Source organism: Prionailurus bengalensis, chromosome B1 (assembly GCF_016509475.1).
Source record: "Prionailurus bengalensis isolate Pbe53 chromosome B1, Fcat_Pben_1.1_paternal_pri, whole genome shotgun sequence".
Taxonomy (NCBI): Eukaryota; Metazoa; Chordata; class Mammalia; order Carnivora; family Felidae; genus Prionailurus; species Prionailurus bengalensis.
The window spans coordinates 21,311,404-21,331,784 of record NC_057344.1 but is presented as its reverse complement, the minus strand read 5'-3'; the positions used below and the strand labels follow the sequence as shown (position 1 = coordinate 21,331,784).

At 37.8% G+C, this 20,381-nt stretch overlaps 1 protein-coding gene across 2 annotated transcripts in view; it reads left to right on the top strand.

The window, feature by feature from the left end:
* ZDHHC2 (zinc finger DHHC-type palmitoyltransferase 2) overlaps positions 1-20,381 on the top strand; it is a 70,230-nt gene that overhangs the window by 37,520 nt on the left and 12,329 nt on the right. For both annotated transcript variants that reach the window (XM_043560151.1, XM_043560160.1), the window contains exons 5-10: positions 5,867-5,936; positions 6,678-6,710; positions 14,573-14,693; positions 16,966-17,098; positions 19,543-19,669; positions 19,967-20,059. In XM_043560151.1, coding sequence (XP_043416086.1) covers positions 5,867-5,936; positions 6,678-6,710; positions 14,573-14,693; positions 16,966-17,098; positions 19,543-19,669; positions 19,967-20,059 — 577 coding nt within the window. The remainder of the gene's footprint in view (positions 1-5,866; positions 5,937-6,677; positions 6,711-14,572; positions 14,694-16,965; positions 17,099-19,542; positions 19,670-19,966; positions 20,060-20,381) is intronic.

Sequence of the window (20,381 nt, the reverse complement as noted above, 5' to 3'; positions counted from 1 at the left end):
TAAATAAACTTTACAAAAAATGTGACCCCTCCAAATTGAGTTGTGCTTTAGGTATAAAATACACAACTGGTTTCAGAGGCTTAGTATGAAAACGAGAATGTAAACCATCTCATCAATATTTTTATATTATTTATGTTTGTTTCTAACTCACCTGAGAATCATAACTAAGTCTAAGTCAAAGTCTTGCAATTTTTTTCTGTTTGTTTTCCCTGGGCAAGTGGTAATTCTTTGGTTTAATATTAATGCCACTGGTTCTCTTCCACTGAGATGTGCTTATGTATGTTTATGTATATTGACATGACATAAGCCTAAGCAAATACTCAATTTAAGCCCTCTAAAAATAGATTACTGCACCAGTTTCCAAAACTGGTTAATGACAGTGACAGTTTAGGGTGCAAAAATCTAGTCTCCACATTCCTAGGTCAGTGCTTTCTACGGTACCCCTTGAAACACTGGGTCAAGAGAAAGGGAGGAAGCGTAGGTCCTACTTTAACAAAGTATTAATTTCCATTAGTAATAACTACACTTTGGATTTATAAGTCATCTCCTTGTGTTGTTTATATAATGTTAAGGCTCTTATCCCTCTGAAGTATTAGATACCTTTATCCTGAGATGAACTTACAGTTCTTAATATTTGTGACAGTGCAGAATACAATCTAGATCTCCTAATGTAATCTTTGTTTATATTTTCAGTGCAAAAATTTGGGATGCCTGATAAAATCAATATTAACTGACTAGAGTCACTGACTAAGTTAAATTATGCTAAGTATAATAAATAGATTATGTCAGCGTGATTGATCCCCTTCTGGAATGTATAGAATGTAAAGGAAAACACAATGTGGAATGGATGTTCAGAGGAGCCACCACACTACCACCAGGGCAGGATGTGAGGGGGGGGTCCTTCCTTCCTCACCCTCAGCAAAGACCCTTGGGTTCTTTGGATAGCTTCCGTCTTCCCCCTGAGAAATTGACTAAAGCACCTGAAAGATGCAGTGTTCATGCACTTTGTATTTCAGAGAGAATTGAAGAAAGTGATAGTAATATAATTAAGGATTTTAGTATCCCTTCTAAATCCATAGTACTTCCTCCAAACCCCAGGGAGAAAAAGGCCAGCTGCCTAGATTAAGCTGCCCTACACAGAGAAAAATTCACCTACATACAGACTGGAATGTGGGGCGTAGTAAAGCAGGGTATTAACAGGACTGTTCATGTCACCTGTTTGTTCTGTGCTTTCTTCTGATCCCACCATCTTCTGTTTTCTTACAGGGATCACCAAACTTTATTGTAGATATTTTTCTATGCTTATTAAGTGAGGACTCTGCTTTTTCAGCTCTCTCTTGCCTTTGATCTTTTCCTACAAAAAAATTTTTTTTGTAGATTTTGACGTAAGAAGGTAACAGCTAGAGGTGATGGAGCTTATCTTTTTGCACATAGATGTTGATAACATTGTTTTTCAACATTACCCAAAAAGGTTTTAAATTACATAAGTAAAGTAATATAAGAATAAACTCTGAAAAAATTCAAACAAGACAGTTAAAATTCTTCCTGTTAACAGTTTTTAAATGATAATCAGATAGTTCATTTTAAATTATAGCAGGATAATTTTAGTTGAATATAATGTAGCACATGAAATTTTTTTTTAATTTTTTTTTTTCAACGTTTATTTATTTTTGGGACAGAGAGAGACACAGCATGAATGGGGGAGGGTCAGAGAGAGAGGGAGACACAGAATCGGAAACAGGCTCCAGGCTCTGAGCCATCAGCCCAGAGCCTGACGCGGGGCTCGAACTCACGGACGGCGAGATCGTGACCTGGCTGAAGTCGGACGCTTAACCGACTGCGCCACCCAGGCGCCCCTGGAATTTTTTTTTTTTTAAGTTTTTGTTTTAAGAATCACCTGGTGCTCATCATGGCAAGTGCCTTCCTTAATCCCCATTGCCGGTTAACACCCCCCCCCCCCCCCCCGCCCCGGTAAACATTAGTTTGTTCCCTATAGTAGAGTCTGTTTCTTGGTTTGTCTTTGTCTCTTTTTTCCCCTTTGTTCATTTGTTTTGTTTCTTGAATTCCGCATATGAGTGAAATTGTATGGTATTTGTCTTTCTCTGACTGATTTATTTCACTTAGCATTATACTCTCTAGCTCCATCCATGTCATTGCAAATGGCAATATTTCATTCTTTTTTATGGCTGAATAATATCCCATTGCATATATGTACCACATCTTCTTTATCCATTCATCAGTGACGGACACTTGGGCTGCTTCCAGATCTTGGCTATTGTAAATAACGCTGCTGTAAACATAGGGGTGCGTGTATCCCTTTGATTTAGTGTTTTTGTATTCTTTGGGTAAATAGTAGTGCGATTGCTGGATGGTAGGGGTAGTTCTATTTTTGACTTTTTGAGGAACCTCCATACTGTTTTCCACAGTAGCTGCACCAGTTTGCATTCCCACCAACAGTGCAAGAAGGTTCCTTTTTCTCCACATCCTCAGCAACTCCTGTTGTTTCTTGTGTTGTTGATTTTAGTCATTCTGACAGGTGTGAGGTGATATCTCATTGTAATTTGATTTGCATTTCCCTGATGGTAAGTGATGATGAGCATCTTTTTATGTGTCTGTTGACCGTCAGGATGTCTTCTTTGGAAAAATGTCTGTTCATGTCTTTTGCCCATTTTTAATTTGGATTATTTGTTTTTTGGGTGTTGATTTGTATAATTTGAATACTAACCCTTTACCGGATATGTCATTTGCAAATATCTTCTCCCATTCCATAGATTGCTTCTTAGTTTTGCTGATTGTTTCCTTTGCTGTGCAGAAACTTTTTATTTTGATGTCATCCCAATAGTTTATTTTTGCCTTTGTTTCCCTTGCCTCAGAGGACCTATCTAGAAAAAAAATGCTATGGCTGATGTCAGAGAAATCACTGCCTATGCTCTCTTCTAGGATTTTTATGGTTTCAGTTCTCACATTTAGATCTTTGATACATTTTGAATTTATTTTTGTGTATGGTATAAGAAAGTGGTCCATTTGCATTCTTTTGCACGTAGCTGTCCACTTTTCCCAACACCATTTGTTAAAGAGACTGTCTTTTTCCCCTTGCATATTTTTTGCGTCCTTTGTCATAAATTAATTGATCAAATAATTGTGGGTTTTCCATTCTATTCTATTGATCTGTGTGTGTATTTTTGGGCTGATACCATACTGTTTTGATCACCACATCTTTGTAATGTAATGTGAAGTCTGAAATTGTGGTGCCTCCAGCTTTGTTTTGGCTATTTGTTGTCTTTTGTGGTTCCATACACATTTTAGGATTGTTTGTTCTAGTTCTGTGAAAAATGCTCTTGGTATTTTGATAGGGATTGCATTGGGTGTGTAGATTGCATGGGGTAGTATAGGTGTTTTAATAGTATTTGTTCTAATCCATGAGCCTGGAATGTCTTTCCATTTCTTTGTGTCATCTTCAGTTTCTTTAATCAGTGTTTCATAGTTTTCAGAATATGGGTCTTTCACCTCTTTAGTTAGGTTTGTTCCTAGGTATCTTATTATTTTTGGTGCAATTTTAAATGGGATTGTGGGTTTTTTTTTTTAATTTAAAGACTAAATTTATGTTTATGAAAGACTATAAACAAATATCTTATTTCTACATTGTTTTGATTTCCTATGAATTATTTACCCACTTTGATTTGAGAGTTTTGTTTTTTTTTTTCCCCCAGCATACTTTAAAATAGAGATAATCACCATCTGGAGAGAACCTAGCATTGTCCCCCAAACTTACCACTTAAAATTCAACTATAAGTGTAGAAAATATAAACTTGGCATTAAAAAAATGTAAAATATGTGATTAAATTTGTATATTAATTATATGTTGAAATAATATTTTTGATATATTAGGTAAAATAATGTATTTTAATAGAATTAATTTCCCTGTTTCTTTTTATGTCTTTGTAAAATTTTGGAGAGATTAGAGAGATAGTGAGAGCCAGGCAGAGGGGCATAGGGAGAGAAAGAGAGAATCTCAAGCAGGCTCCATACTCAGCACGGAGCCCGATGCGGGGCTTGATCCCACGACACTGGGATCATGACCTGAGCTGAAATCAAGTTGGACGCTCACCCAGCTGAGCCACCCAGGCCCAAGACATATTTTTATGTCATTTAACATAGCTCCCAGAGAATCTAAAAATATACACGTGGCTCACATTATGTTTCTGCTGGATAATACTGCCTTCCACTGTAATGTTTTGCATGAGCCAGTGATACTGTGTAGCTTTCGCTGGTATGTTGCTGTAAGACTTCTTCATTTAGGAAATGAGGCTGCCATGCCATTAATCTCTGTGGTGTCTGAAAAAAAGAGAGTTGTAAGGGGATGACTGAGAACTTATTTCAGTATTGAAAACAATTCCAAATAGGCCTTGTTGAAAAAAACTCATCTGGGGCGCCTGGGTGGCTTAGTCAGTTAAGCATTCAACTTCAGCTCAGGTCATGATCTCACAGATTGTGGGTTTGAGTCCCGCGTCGGGCTCTGTGCTGACAGCTCGGAGCCTGGAGCCTGCTTCAGATTCTGTGTCTCTCTCTCTCTCTTTTCCCCTCCCCGCTTGAGCTCGCTCTCTCTCTCTCTCTCTCTCAAAAAAAATAAACATTAAAAAATAATAATAAAGAAGAAAAAAACCTCATCTTAATCTTAGCTTATAGCAACTGTTTCCTGTTTCAGAGATCACATTAACTAATATAACAGTGGTAATTATTTGTTGCAGGGACTTTTTCCAAATTTTAAATGCATTAATTTGGTTTTACTGATCCTGTGACCCACTTAATAACTGTCTTCCTGTAATTTTGGTAGACTGCTTGCATCTTGTAAGATGTCTGTGTACTGAAATAGCATATCCAGATCAGACATCCATCATTGTCTTTGATATGTGTATATTAGAGAAGAAAGGATCAGGACTTCTATTACAAGAATTAAAATTCTGAATTGGAAGTACTTCTTCTAGTACTCACTTCTAATCTTGTATCTCACAACAGTGAACAATTTGAACAACTAATAGAGTTTATTCGCATATTTCTAAAATGTGTTTCTCATAAAACTAAAATGTGGTTGTATCCTCTCGTACTTATCCTGGTGGGGTACAGGAAATAAGTTGATTTACCTGTGGTATGCACTCTGTTTACTTTGATAGAAATGGACGTATTTTTGCACCCTTTGTGAGCTTTCCTATCATTACTAGCAATTGTGAGAGTCTTAGAAAAATTCCCCCAAAGATTCTGTATTCTTGAGAAACCTCTTTTGAAAACTGAGGCCAGGGGCAGCTGACTGGCTTAGTCGGTGGACAGTGCAATTCTTGATCTCGGGGTCGTGAGTTCATGCCCCACATTGGGTGTAGAAATTACTTTTATTTTTTTTTCAACGTTTATTTATTTTGGGGACAGAGAGAGACAGAGCATGAATGGGGGAGGGGCAGAGAGAAAGGGAGACACAGAATCGGAAACAGGCTCCAGGCTCTGAGCCATCAGCCCAGAGCCTGATGCGGGGCTCGAACTCACAGACCGCGAGATCGTGACCTGGCTGAAGTCGGACGCTTAACCGACTGCGCCACCCAGGCGCCCCATACTTTTAAAAGAAAAGTAGGAAGAGAGGCAGGGAGGAAGGAAGGGAGGGAGCAAGGAATAAGGAAAGAATGAAAGAAAGAAAGAAAACTGAGGCTATAAGCAAGTCATCCTATTTTTGTATTTACACAAGAGAACATCTCATTTTTACCAAATTCAAATTCACTATGCTTTTTAGAAGTTAAATTTGGATAGATGATAAGAGCTGTTTAATTGTATATTCAATTCAGTGTTAAATCTAAGACTAAGTGGAACTTTTTGTCCCTAGCAATCCGATATTGTGATAGATGCCAACTCATAAAACCAGACCGCTGCCATCACTGTTCTGTCTGTGACAAGTAAGAAAACCTTTTACTTCTGAAATGTCTACATGTGGTGTTCCTCTTAATTAATAATGTTTCTTTCCTCACTGTTTTCCAGATCGTTTCTTTAATTGTGCTTCTGAGAGCTTTATTTAGGAAATAGAACCAGTATGATCACTTGCATTAATGTGAGTGTGGCCCTAGCCACACTCACTTAATGGCCCCCCCCCCCCCCCGGATTCACATGGATGGGAGTCAAGTACACGAGTTTTGACAGCTCAGACTTGGCTAGTTTCTGTTTAACAAATGCTTCTGTGACTCTTTTTCATCTTTATAGAGATAGCTCATTTGACTTCATGACAATTAGATATTGTCAGATTCTTACTACACCACAGGGACAGTGCTCCTTATCTTAAAGGTTGATATTAAAGGAAAAGGTTCATCCAGACTTTCTGTAAACCTGTTGACATTTTGCACTTTCTTTAACCTAAGATACTTGTGTGTTAACATATTGCATTGTTTGCAAAAAATGAGGTATTTTATTTGTATTTTAAAGCGTGTATATTTTTAAAGTTCTATAATTATATCATAATTAAAATTGGCTGTCATGTTTATTTGAGCTGAAGACTTTCTCTATTATTCAACTTTTAGATAAGTAAGCAATTTTGCGATATTTTACTTGCCACAACTCTTTTTTCTATGACTTTTATATTTGCTTTTTATACTTTAATGGGGTAAAATTTTATGGTGTTAAGTTTTGTGTGTGTGTTTTTTTAGATGTATTTTGAAGATGGATCATCATTGCCCTTGGTGAGTATAGATCTGTATTCAAGCAGGTTTCTGTCCCTTACAACTTAATAAATTGAATCATTTATCTGTTTAAGTCTTCTTATAAATCTTGCCTTAGCTGACCCAGGAGGTACTTTCAGATTTAGTTTCTAGTATTTGTTAAATTAGCTCAAGGGAGCTTTTTTTATTCGGAAGAATTTCCATGAAATAACTTCAAAACTAGTAGGTAAACAGTATAAAAGTTAGTCATATTTGCTTAGAACAAATGGTTTTCTTTGTATGCACATGCCTAAATACAGAGATCCTGAAACACTTCCCAGAAATTACACCAAAATGTATTCATAAATTATACACAATACTTCACTGGAAGTTTTGAATAATGAATTAATTCATCTAAAACTTTAACAATTTATTTTAAATAGAACTTGACATTGAGGAGTAGAATAGCAAATACACAAATACACACATATGGGTTTCCAGGGTGTGTGTGGCTCAGTCGGTTAAATGTCTGACTTCGGCTCAGGTCTTGAGCCCACGGTCCATGCGTTTGAGCCCGACATCTGGTTCTGCTGTCAGGGCACAGCCCACTTCAGATCCTGTGTCCCCCAGTTGCTTTCTCTCGTTCTCTCTCTCTCTCTCCCCCTCTCAAAAATAAACGTTAAAATTTTTTTTTAAATAAACAAGTGTTTCTACTTAGAATGCATTAATATTTTAGAAAATAATTTTAGGTCAGGCAGCTGAACAAAGCGTTATTTGAAAGGTCTAATTAAGTAATGAGGGTTGATTTTTTTCTACCCCTCTCTGTAATTTTTCTTCTCAAGGTGCACATACCTGTGACAGCTACACTGAGGTTACCAGTGGCTTGGATTTGGACACGAGGCATGATTACTGTACAAGCCTTGTCTTCTTTCAGGGGTGACCCCCAGAGAAAGGTAGACATGCTCACCAATGTTTGTCAGGTGTTGGTAGAAACATACAAGGAATGATTCTCTCAGCTGCGGGAAATCACAGGGAAATATCAGGTTCACGGTACTTTCTCTCTCTAGATACCTCTTCCTTTTCTCCGCCTAGGGTTTCTTCTTTCAGTTCCTAAGGCAAGTTAATGCCTGTGAGAATAATGTTCTTCTCAAGGAAAGATCTCAATAAATAGCCTCCCCTGATATTAATGTTCATTTGTAGCCATTCTTTTGCTTTCCTCATTCTTTCATTCATTGTATTCTCTTTCTCAGCAACCCCCCCCCGCCCCCCCGCATATCCTCAATTGTAAGTTTCTTAATCTTCCTTACATTCCTCTGTTGATTCCTCTAGTAGCTCATGTCCTCAGTTCCTCACCACATCCCCACAACCTGTCTGTGGGTTCACTGCACCTGAATAGTTCCCCTGCCCGTGGCAGCTCCCTGCCTCAGGCACCACTATTTCTTTGCTTCTCCGCCTGAGGGCTCTTTTCCACCTGAGGGGGTTGATTCGGCTGCTAAGCTGGACAGTCCCCAAGCGCCAGGCCTTTCATGCACCCAGAGGCCACCCTCAACCAGCAAGGGCCTGGCCATCAACACATGCTGTCTTGGCTTTTCTCCCTTCCTTGATTCAAATACACTGTATCCAGGTTCTTGTCCAGGGGCTGCTCTCGGGGGAGCCCGTACTGAGACACCCCTCTTTTCTGAATAGCTATGTATTCTAGGGAAAACTTAGCAGGGTGGGCAAGAACTCAGGGACCTAGAGTTGACTTTGATTTTTCTGACCTAAAGTAATAGGAGATTGTGATGATAAGGGATGGAAAGGTGGAAACAATCCATATTAATCCCAAGCTTTGCACACCTATAAATCTTACCGCGCTCTTGCTATCCTCACTACAGCACAAAAATAGGAAATAATAATTTGCAACGATAGCAACTTTTTCTAAACCTGCAATTAATTTGGCTTTGTAAGAGGCTTCTAGCACAATCTGACAATCTTCCACATTTTGACAGATCTTGTTAAATAAATGAAGGGGAACAGATCTAAAGCTCTGGAGGTTTTAAACTATCTTTTTTAAAAAGTTTATTTATTTTGAGAGAGAGAGAGAGAACGAGCAGTGGAGGGGCAGAGAGAGAGAGAGAGAGAGAGAGAGAGAGAGAATCACAAGCAGGCTCTGAGCCGTCAGTGCAAAGGACTCTGGAGGGTTTAAAAGCGGGCTCGGATTGCGTAGCTGTGCCTCCGCGTTATCATGCTCACTCTTCATGGCCACGTGGAAGCTGTTGAATGAACCGGCCGCAGTACCTGCCAACTTCTGTGTCATTGCTTCTCCGGGCTGTTGTGTCTCCTGTCATAGCCACCGTTGTCACAGCCACTGCCTCAGCTCTGGGCCCACCCTTGCAGCAAGCAGTAGCCAGGTCGGTTTGTGAAGGAATGAGTGCCAGCGGCCTAAGATTTGTCTGGTGCCAGCTGCATGGAGCAGTCATTTCATTTACGTATTTTAAATTTCAAATTAAATTTTTAAATTAAAAAATTTAGGGGCGCCTGGGTGGCTCAGTCGGTCGAGCGTCCTACTTGGGCTCAGGTCAGGATCTCCCAGTTTGTGAGTTTGAGTCCCGCGTCAGGCTCTGTGCTGACAGCTCAGAGCCTGGAGCCTGCTTCCGATTCTGTGTCTCCCTCTCTCTCGGTCAAGTGTTCTTCTCAGTGCCCTCTCCCCCTTTCTGCTCCTGCTTACAAGAACGTGTTGCTAAACGTCACGTGCACATTTCTGACGTAAATGTGGATGTGGGTGCGTTACGTGTTTTTGTACACACGCAAAAATATTTTACACATTGTTTTCACACAAGTGGTTCCATTAAGGACTGGGTTTGTGCCTTTTTTTTTTCTCTCTCCACTTAATATATCCTGGAAAATTTTCCCTATCCATATATAAATAACCTTTTTTTATAATCATTTTGGGAATACAACAGTCATTCATTAAAAGATCTTCAGGATGTTCCAAACTTATTAGGCAGGTCTTGTATATAATTTTGAAGTTCAGTAACTGTCAACTTTGAGCATCTGAAAAATCAAAAAACTATGCTTGTTTGTCGTCAATGATTTCAGCTTCTCTGCTGTGGCCAGTTGAAATTACCCATAAGGGTGCTGGAGTTCAACATCACACTTGTGTTTTAACTAAAACAGTGATGGATCTTGTAGTCAGAAGTGTTTTTTCTTTAAAAAAATTTTTTTAATGTTTATTTATTTTTGAGAGAGAGAGAGACAGAGCATGAGTGTGGGAGGGGACACAGAGAGAGGGAGACGCAGAATCAGAAGCAGGCTCCAGGCTCTGAGCTGTTAGCACAGAGCCTGACACGGGGCTTGAACCCACAAACTGCGAAATCATGACCTGGGCCAAAGTCGGATGCCCAACCAAATGAGTCACCCAGGCACCCCAGAACTGTTTTTTCTTTTAATATAAAATTTTCATTAATGTTAATTTTCTTAATGATCTGTTTTGACATGCTTGCCAAAGACTAGGTAACACTAATTAAATTCGATAATTTTAGCTTCATTTTGTTGAGCACCTATAATGTGCTAGAGACTGTACACACACACACACACACACACACACACACAATCTATAATTCTTGTTAACAATCACAGAAATTATAGAAATTATTTGTCCCTGGGAACCTGGGTGGCTTAGTTGGCTAAGTGTCCAACTCTTAATTTCAGTTCAGGTCTTAATCTCAGGGTCATGGGATCAAGCCCCCTGTCAGGCTTTGCGCTGAGTGTGGAGCTTGCTTAAGATTCTCCCTCCCACCCTGCGCCCCCTGCTCCCACTCGTCTCCCCCACTTGCTTGCTCTCCCTCTTTCTTTAAAAAAATTTTTGTAAAGAAATTATTTATCCCATTTTAAAGAGGAGGGGTAAGTGGGGCTCAGAAAAGTTAAAGAGTGGGCTTAAAGTCCCATGGCAAGATTGTTGGACTCCAAAGGCCACATTCTTTCCTTTTTCTTTTTTCTATATTATGCTCTTTTTCCAATTTAGAATCAGAAAGCCTTTTTTCTGAATCAGAGCCAACAGCTGTTTGCACTGAATTTTAAACAACACACAAGGGATATTTACCACAATCATGTTTTATTTCTCTATATAAAATCATTCGGACACAGAATACATTCTCTTCCTTTTAATTTTTTTTTATTAAATATAATTTATTGTCAAATTGGCTTCCATACAAACCCAGTGCTCATCCCAACAGGTGCCCTCCTCAATGCCCATCACCCACCCTCCCCTCCCTCCCTCCCACCTCCCATCAACCCTCAGTTTGTTCTCAGTATCCAAGAGTCTCTTATGGTTTGGCTCCCTCCCTCTCTGTAACTTTTTTCCCCCTTCCCCTCCCCCATGGTCTTCCGTTAAGTTTCTCAGGATCCACGTATGAGTGAAAACATATGGTATCTGTCTTCCTCTGCCTGACTTATTTCACTTAGCATAATACCCTCCATTTCCCTCCACATTGCTACAAAAGGCCATATTTCATTCTTTCTCATTGCCAAGTAGTATTCCATTGTGTATATAAACCACAATTTCTTTATCCATTCACCAGTTGTTGGACACTTAGGCTCTTTCCATAATTTGGCTATTGTTGAAAGAGCTGTTACAAACATTGGGGCACAAATGACCCTGTGCATCAGCACTCCTGTATCCCTTGGGTAAATTCCTAGCAGTGCTACTGATGGCTCATAGGGTAGATCTCTGTTTAATTTTTTGAGGAACCTCCACACCGTTTTCCAGAGCAGCTGCACCAGTTTGCATTCCCACCAACAGTGCAAGAGGCTTCCCATTTTTCCACATCCTCTCCAGCATCTATAGTCTCCTGATTTGTTCATTTTGGCCACTCTGACCGGTGTGAGGTGGTATCTCAGTGTGGTTTTGATTTGTATTTCCCTGATGAGAAGTGATGTTGAGCATCTTTTCATGTGTCTGTTGGCCATCTGGATGTCTTCTTTAGGGAAGTGTCTATTCATGTCTTCTGCCCATTTCCTCACTGGATTATTTGTTTTTCGGGTGTAGAGTTTGGTGAGTTCTTTATAGATTTTGGATACTAGCCCTTTACACACTATGTCATTTGCAAACATCTTTTCCCATTCAGTCGGTTGCCTTTTAGTTTTGTTGATTGTTTCCTTTCCTGTGTAGAAGCTTTTTATCTTGATGAGGTCCCACTAGTTCATTTTTGCTTTTAATTCCCTTGCCTTTGGAGATGTGTCGAGTAAGAAATTGCTATGGCTGAGGTCAGAGAGGTTTTTGCCTGCTTTTTCCTCTAGGGTTTTGATAGTTTCCTTCTCACATTCAGGTCCTTCATCCATTTTGAGTTTATTTTTGTGTGTGGTGTAAGAAAGTGGTTTAGTTTCATTCTTCTGCATGTTGCTGTCCAGTTACATTCTCTTCCTTTTCAAATTGAGTCTACAAAGGAGTAGAGAGTTAAAACATTTCATCAAAGCTGTCTGTTATGAAGAGACATTTTATTACTATATTTCTTCAAGTGTAAAGTACATATCAAACTCTAAAATACTTGGTCTTTATTTACTGACTTTCTCTTCTGTTTCCTAAGTGACAGTTAAGGTTACATTACATCATGCTCCTAAGTAGAAGTCAAAGTAAGTTAAATTCAATGTTACAAAATCTTCTACTTTTCATAAAAATGCTATGCACCATTTAATACCAAACCTGCTTCTTACATTCCCATAGGAAGAGAAACAATCTTTCCTATCCCTTCTTATCCTCCCCTGGCCCACAAAAGAGTCATTGTCTTTGCCCCCATTGTCCAGAGTATTAAGGCACCCCAGCTTCCATGTAACCATTCTCTCCTCTAGAAACCAACCCAAGGAAGCTAAGGGATTATCCTGCATCCTTTGGAGACAGAATGCAATTACAGTAGGCTTGTTTGGAACTCTCTGCAATATTATTTCTTGCCATTGTTTCATTCAGATGTCACAAAAGGCAATCTCAGCAATTGGTTTACACTCACACTAGAATCATAACTGTTTTCATACAATGTGCACCCACAAGTTTTGCCTTCTTTATTACTTATTTGCAATATACAATACCTTTATGTTCCAGAATTACTAAATCTAATGCCGTTCCCTTTACCTTATGGTTTTTGAGGTAGATGATATAAGCATTTTTCTTCCCCCCCCCAAATTTTCCATTTATTCATAAGCCAGATAAAGGCTTACCTGTTTACTTTTTTTTTAAGTTTTTTTAATTGTAAGAACACTTACACAACACTTACCCTTTTAACAAATTCTTTTTTTTTTAATTTTTTTTTTAACGTTTATTTATTTTTGAGACAGAGAGAGACAGAGCATGAACAGGGGAGGGGCAGAGAGAGAGGGAGACACAGAATCTGAAACAGGCTCCAGGCTCTGAGCTGTCAGCACAGAGCCCGACACGGGGCTCGAACTCACGAACTGTGAGATCATGACCTGAGCTGAAGTCGGACGCTTAACCGACTGAGCCACCCAGGCGCCCCTCTTTTAACAAATTCTTAAGTTCACACTACAGTGTTGTTAGCTATAGGTACAGTGTTCACCACAGACCTCTGGGGCTTATTTATCTTGTATAATTGGGTAAACATTTTTCATATGTACACTTCTACTTTAAAAATCTAAAAAGAAAAATGCCTTAGTTTGTTAGCAAAGTCAACAGAGAATGAGGTCACTTTGCTAACATTAGAGTAAGCAAAAGACATTTGAGGCCAGGAAACAATATGTGTATGTTGTTTGCACTGGGTTTATTGTACCAGTTAACAAAGTTAACTCACCCATTGAAGATGCCAGCCATTTCCACTTAGGGGTTGTGTCACGTTTACAACGAGATCATCCTGTAGTTCCCTGTCTTTATCAAAAAGAAACTAAAACAAATTTTTTAAGTTTATTTATTTATTTTGAGAGAAACAGAGACAGTGCCAGTAGGGGAGGGGCAGAGAGAGAGGGAGGGAGAGAGAGAGAGCATCCTAAACTGGCCCTGCCCTATCAGCACAGAGCCTGACGCAGGGCTTCAAGTCAAGAAACTGTGAGATCAGGGCCTGAGCCGAAACCAAGAATCAGACACTTAACTGACTGAGCCACCCAGGCACCTGAAAATTAAAAAAATAATAATAAAAGAATAAGAAAAATTGATAGAAGAGTGTGGCTATGAAGTATGAGTTGTATTTGTGTTTATGTTTATTGATATATAATAGTTTGAATTCTTACCCCTCCTCCCAAATATACTTTAGTGTGAGAACTGAGAATTTTCAATCTCCATGTTTGGAATCAAAGGCTATAAAGCCCACCTCCGGAATGTTTATCTTGCAGATAAGGAAAATGAAAGTCTCGCAGACTATTCCACTTGGTCAGGGCCACGTAATTGTCAAGTGGCGGTTTTACGTTATGATCCCCGCAGTTTGGTTCTCAATCCTATTTCTTTTCTTAAACCTCCCCTTGATAATCTGTTTACTTCAGTGGTGTGCTGATGGCATGCAAGCAGTTTGTGAAGATATTTCATCTAATTCGGGAAAACCTGAAAGATTTGAAGTTACTTAATCATAGTTAGAAATTAAATCAAAAGGTAAGAAAGAAAAAGAACATAGCATGTTCCTCTTATCTGCCTGACTTCATTCGGTTTCTCTCCAGCTCTGTGTTTTTAGGCATGTGCTTATTTGCATAAATGGACACGATACACAGCTATCAGTCCATGATTGATTAAAGCAAAAAATCTAAACAAATTCTTTGGTGAAATGGATTTTTTAATGGTTGTATGTGGAAAGAAATCTTACGAGTCATGCTTAAAGAAATGCCAATGAATTTTAAATGACAGGAAACCAAATACTGTGTTCAGGATGAGCATATGTATACCTAGGTTGAACGTGCACAACTCATTGAAACTGTTGTTTTTGTTTTCTTAACAGGGTGAACAATTGTGTTGGATTTTCAAATTATAAATTTTTCCTCCTTTTCTTGGCTTATTCTCTGCTGTACTGCCTTTTTATTGCTGCTACAGATTTACAGTATTTTATCAAATTTTGGACAGTAAGTCAATACCTTGGTGTCTTTTTGTGGTATATAAAAGTACATAATAGATTTTCAGTAATCAAGTTATTTCAGACACAGATTTCATAAAACAGAGTTCATTTCTGTATAGTCAATCCTCATTGCTCACAGATTCTGTATTTGTGAATTCTCCTGCTTGCTAAAATTTATCTGTAATCCCAAAGTCAGTACTCGCAGAGCTTTTGTGGTCATTTGCAGACATGCTGAGAGTGGGAAAAATTTGACTCGTCCCGTGTGCACATTCCCAGTTGAGATCAAACAAGGCAACATGCTGCCTTCTTGTTTGGCCTTCTTGTTCCCCCTTCATGTAAACAAGTATGCTTTTCATTCTGATTAGTGTCACATTTTTTGCACTTTGTACTTTTTGTTGGTGATTTTGCTATTTCAAATGTAGTGCCGAAGTGCTTGCTGTCTGGTGTTTCTAAGCAAAAGAAGACTAGAATGTGCCTTATGGAGAAAATACATGTGTTAGAGAAGTTTCCTTCAGGCATGACTTACGCTGTTGTTGGCTATGAATCAACAATATGTACTAAATAAGATGTCAGCAAGGTGTCTTTAAGCAGAAACACACATCAAACGAGGTTGTGTAGTGATCACTTGCTGAGAATATGGTGACCAGAGGCTCGCAGGAACCTAACCCTGTATTTTGCCTTTGGCATTGGATCCATAGCCACAAATTTAGTGTTCATGGCACCATTATAGAACATAACCACAGTGAATAATGAGAATTGACGCTATTAGAAGATTTTTTTTTTTGGTATTTAAAAAAATTGAAATGTTTTCTTTACATATGTAAAGATTATTTTTTAAAAGTATTATGTCTAGAATATCCTGAAATTTTATTAGATATTGCTTGATTAGCCTTTAAGTAGCTCATTTGTTTTTAAAGATTTATTGAATGCCTCTATGTGCCAGCTGCATCCCTAAGCACTAGGAATGCACAGGCATATATATGGACATGCTCCTAGCATGCAAGAATACTCCAATGTCCAGCTTGAAGAATAGCCTCGAATGAATGTCTGAGAGATAATACCTCACTGCTTCTCATTCCTATGGATGGTTTTAGTTGCAAACCATATTCTATATATATATATATATATATATATATATATATATATACACACACATATATATATATATATACACACACACACACACACATATATATATATACATATATATATACACACACACACATATATATACATACATACATATATACACATATATGTATATATACATATGTATACATATATACACACACACATATATATATACATACATATATACATCCGTATACTGGTCATTCCATATATATATGTGTGTATGTGGATATATATATACATTTATATATATGTATACACACATACATATATATATATATATGTATACACAGTATACACACATACATATATATATATATATATATATATATGGAATGACCAGTTTTTACTCTGAGGACTGTGCTGTCAAAGCTGTCAGTGAGATCCAGTGACCTGTGCTAATATATGATATTGAGACAGTATGACCTTCCATCAGAAGGGGACATCTCCTAGCAGATCTGGTGTTTCACTGAGTTTCCATAGCCCAAGCCTGGCCTTCTAGAGTGGATGATACATATAATGAGATACAAACTGGTTTTGCTTTGAGATGGCCTGTTCAATCACATGCATATTGTAAGGCTTGTTTTAGGTCAGTGTTATGCACTGGTGTTGATCTTTTCTGTGATGCTGTTCCTCAAAATAGCTCGAAGCCTTACTGTGGACGTGTCAATGTATGTGTTCTTGTAGTGGATGCTGTTGTTTGTAGTAATGTAAAACATCGATAAGAATAGTAATTGTGCCAGTTAACCTTCATTTTCAGGCTTTATAATAAAACTATTTAAACATTTGTAAAGCTGTAGTATATTAACAAAACATTTTTGAGAAGTAAATTAAAAACTATATTTTATAGTTCCTTTTATCGTGCTTCCTAGTGTTATAGTTTACACATATGGTATCACAACTTTTCTATGACACAGTTTTGAAAAACAAATATCCCAAGTTTAATATCTTTTAATATCTATATAAATTGATAGCAAACATTTTTTAATCTTATGACATATTTTTCCTCAACATTTTAACAGAAAGCCATGTATCTTTCTCCATATCTAAATTTTAAAAAAACAGAGCAGAAAAAAAATCTTACTTACAAATGTAGGGGAATACATATCCCTTTGACAAAACATTTTATTTTCTTCCTTTCTTTATAGAATGGCCTACCCGATACTCAAGCCAAGTTCCATATTATGTTTTTATTCTTTGCCGCAGCTATGTTTTCTGTCAGCTTGTCTTCTCTGTTTGGCTATCATTGTTGGCTAGTCAGCAAAAATAAATCTACATTAGGTGAGTATTCAATTGTAGTTAACAGAACTTTAAACCCATCAAAAGTTGCCATATGATTAAATGCCAACCTGTCCTGACGTGGTAAAAATCATTTTTATTTCCTACCCTGTTGTATGAGAGGGTCACTTAGCCACCTACAAATGCACTCGTTCTGTATATTTATTGACTGTCCATTGTGTGTAAAGCATTGTGTATATACAGTGGTGAGCAAGGGCAAAATAGTCTATGGGGGGCACAGAAAATCTGTAACCAAACATAAAAGTAATTACAAAATGTCAAGTGTTATATAGGAAACAAACAGGATGCTGAGGTATGAATCGAGGACTGGGATGATGGAAGGGAACCTACTTAGAGTGGCCAGGGAAGGGCTTATCAAAGCAACAAGTATATAACCTATGAAGTCCGTCATGGTAAGAGCCGTAACATCTCAGGCAGAGGAAACAGTATGTTCAAAAGCCCTACAGAGGTGGGATGCAGCTAAAAACAGTACTTAATGGGAAACCCACAGCTAGCTATAAATGATTCCATTAAAAAAGAAGAAATATCGCAAATGAGTTACTTTAAATCTTAAGGAAGTACAAAAAGAAGAGCAAAGGAAACCCAAAGCCAGCAAATGGTAGGAAATAATAAAGATTAGAAAGGAGACAACAGAAATCGAGAATTTAAAACATAGAAGTCCAGTGAAATCAATAATTGGGTCTTTGAAAATATGAACAAATTTTACAAGTTATTAGCGAGAAAGAGAAAATAGAGAAGACTTAATGAAAATCGGTAATGAACGTGGGGATATTACTACTGAATTTACGGAAATAAAAAGGGTTATAAGTGAATACCCTGAACACCAAAAAATTAGGTAGCCCAGATGAAATGGACAAATTTCTAGAAACATACAAACTACTAATTTGACTCAAGAAGAAATACAAAACCTGAGCAGACCTGTAACAAGTAAAGGGATTGAATCGGTAATCAAAAACCTCCCAACAAAGAAAAGCCCAGGACCATATGCCTTCACTGGTGAATTCTCCCAAACATTAAAATAAGTAAATAAATAAAAATAACATCAATTTTTCTCAAACTCTGCCAGAAATCAGAATACAGGATAGCACTTTGTAACTCATTCTGTGAGGCCAGGATTATCCTAATACCAAAGCCAGACAAAGACATCCAAGAAAACTACAGCCCAGTATCCCTTATGAATATAGATACAAAAATCCTCAATAAAATAAACCAAATCCAGCAGCTTATTAAAAGGATTATGTATGGTGGCCAAGAAAGATTTATCCTAAGAATGCAAAGGTGTTTCAATATGCAAAAATCAATCAATGGTAATATACCACAATAATACAATGAAGGGAAAAAAAACCGACATGATCAAGTCAGCTAATGCAGAGAAAGTATTTGGCAAAATCCAACACCCTTTCAAGGTAAAAACACTTAACAAATTAGAGGCAAACGAGAATTTCTTCAGCACAAGGGGCTTCCTCAAGCCGCAAATGATAAAGTGCATTAATGAGAAATCTGTAGCTGATATCATACTCCATGGTGAATATAAAAACCTTTCCCCTAAGACTAGAAACAAAACAAGATTGGCCACTTTCCCTAGTGGTGTTTAATCTAGCCAGAAAAATTAGTCAAGAAAAAGAAATAAAGCCATCCAGATAGGAAAGGAAGAAGTAAAACCATCTTTCTTCATGGATGACATGATCTTCTGTATTAAAAAAAAAAAAAAAAAAACTTAAAGAATCCACAATAAAAACTATTAGAGCTAATAGCTGCATGACACAAAATCACTATGCAGAAAAATCAGTTGTATTTCTACACACGAGCAAAGAACCATCCAAAAAGAAATTAAAGAAACAATTCCATTTACAGAAGCATGAGAATAATAAAATAACTAGGAATAAGTGTAACCAAGGAGGTACAGCAGTGGTACACTGAAAACTACCAAGCTTGCCTGAAAGAAATTAAAGACGCAGATAGATGGTAAGATTTCCCGTGTTCATATATTGGAAGACTTAATATTTTTAAGTATGACCCAAAGTGATTTACAGAGTCAGTGTAATCCCTATTACAATTTCAATGGCCTTTCTTGCAGAAATGGCGAAGCTGATCCTCAAATCTATCCATCCACACATCTATCTAAAAAAGATCCAGAATTTATAAAGTTTTAACTTGCTTATTTGTGTTTTCTGATTTTCTTTTGCAATGCACATGTGCTGCTAATCATAATAGAAGGATTCTTTAAAAATGAAAATAAATGCAATCACATCCTCTAAAACAGAATAGGCAATCTATGTGGCAGAGCTTTTGATAGGTACGCGAGTTGTGCATTCACAGGGGGCTAGCCATTGATTTTTAGAGTTCCCTCATTTAGTCCAGTGGTTTCTAAATGTGGGGGTTGCTAGATGTGTTACTCATGTGATTGTTCTCCCATTTTTTGGCAGAGGCGTTTAGAAGTCCTGTATTTCGACACGGAACAGATAAGAATGGATTCAGCTTGGGTTTCAGTAAAAACATGCGACAAGTTTTTGGTGATGAGAAGAAGTACTGGTTGCTACCCGTTTTCTCAAGGTAGTTTGTTGTGAAAACATTTGGGTTTTAAACCAATGAAAGCAACCCAACAGAAGAACTATAATTCTGCATGGGAATTCCTGTTTTTGTGAAAAGAATTATTTCGTGGTTCACCCTTATATCAGTGTGAAGTCAGTTAACTCAGCCTCTCCCTTAACAAGCTATATTGAAGCCAGGGTCTGATAGACCCGTTTTGTCTGTAGCATAACTGTGTTCTGCTGGCAAACATCACATTGTAATGGTTTCACACTGTGGCCTTTTTTACTGCTCAGTTGTAAGTTTTCGTTTTGATTCTAGTCTAGGTGATGGCTGCTCCTTTCCAACTTGCCTTGTTAATCAGGATCCTGAACAACCATCTACTCCTGCAGGAATGAACTCAACATCGAAAACGTAATCCCATATTTTTTTTCCATTTTACTTTCAAATAATATATGTTCTCCTCCTGTGTCCTTGGGCTATATATTTCTTGGGAAAAAAAAATTAAAAACCTAGGATACTTGACCACAATGGTTCCTGCTTGGAATGAGAGAGATAGGAAAGTATGATTGGGGAGGGGTACATAGGGAGCTTTAATTATACTTGTCAAACTCTGTTATTACTCTGGATAAACAGGTGTTAATTCTCCACGTGCTGCTTGACTGAAGTATATTACGATTTTTAAAACGTAGTGCTTGAAAGAAGAGCATATAAGTTCAAATTAGCTCCCCTAGTG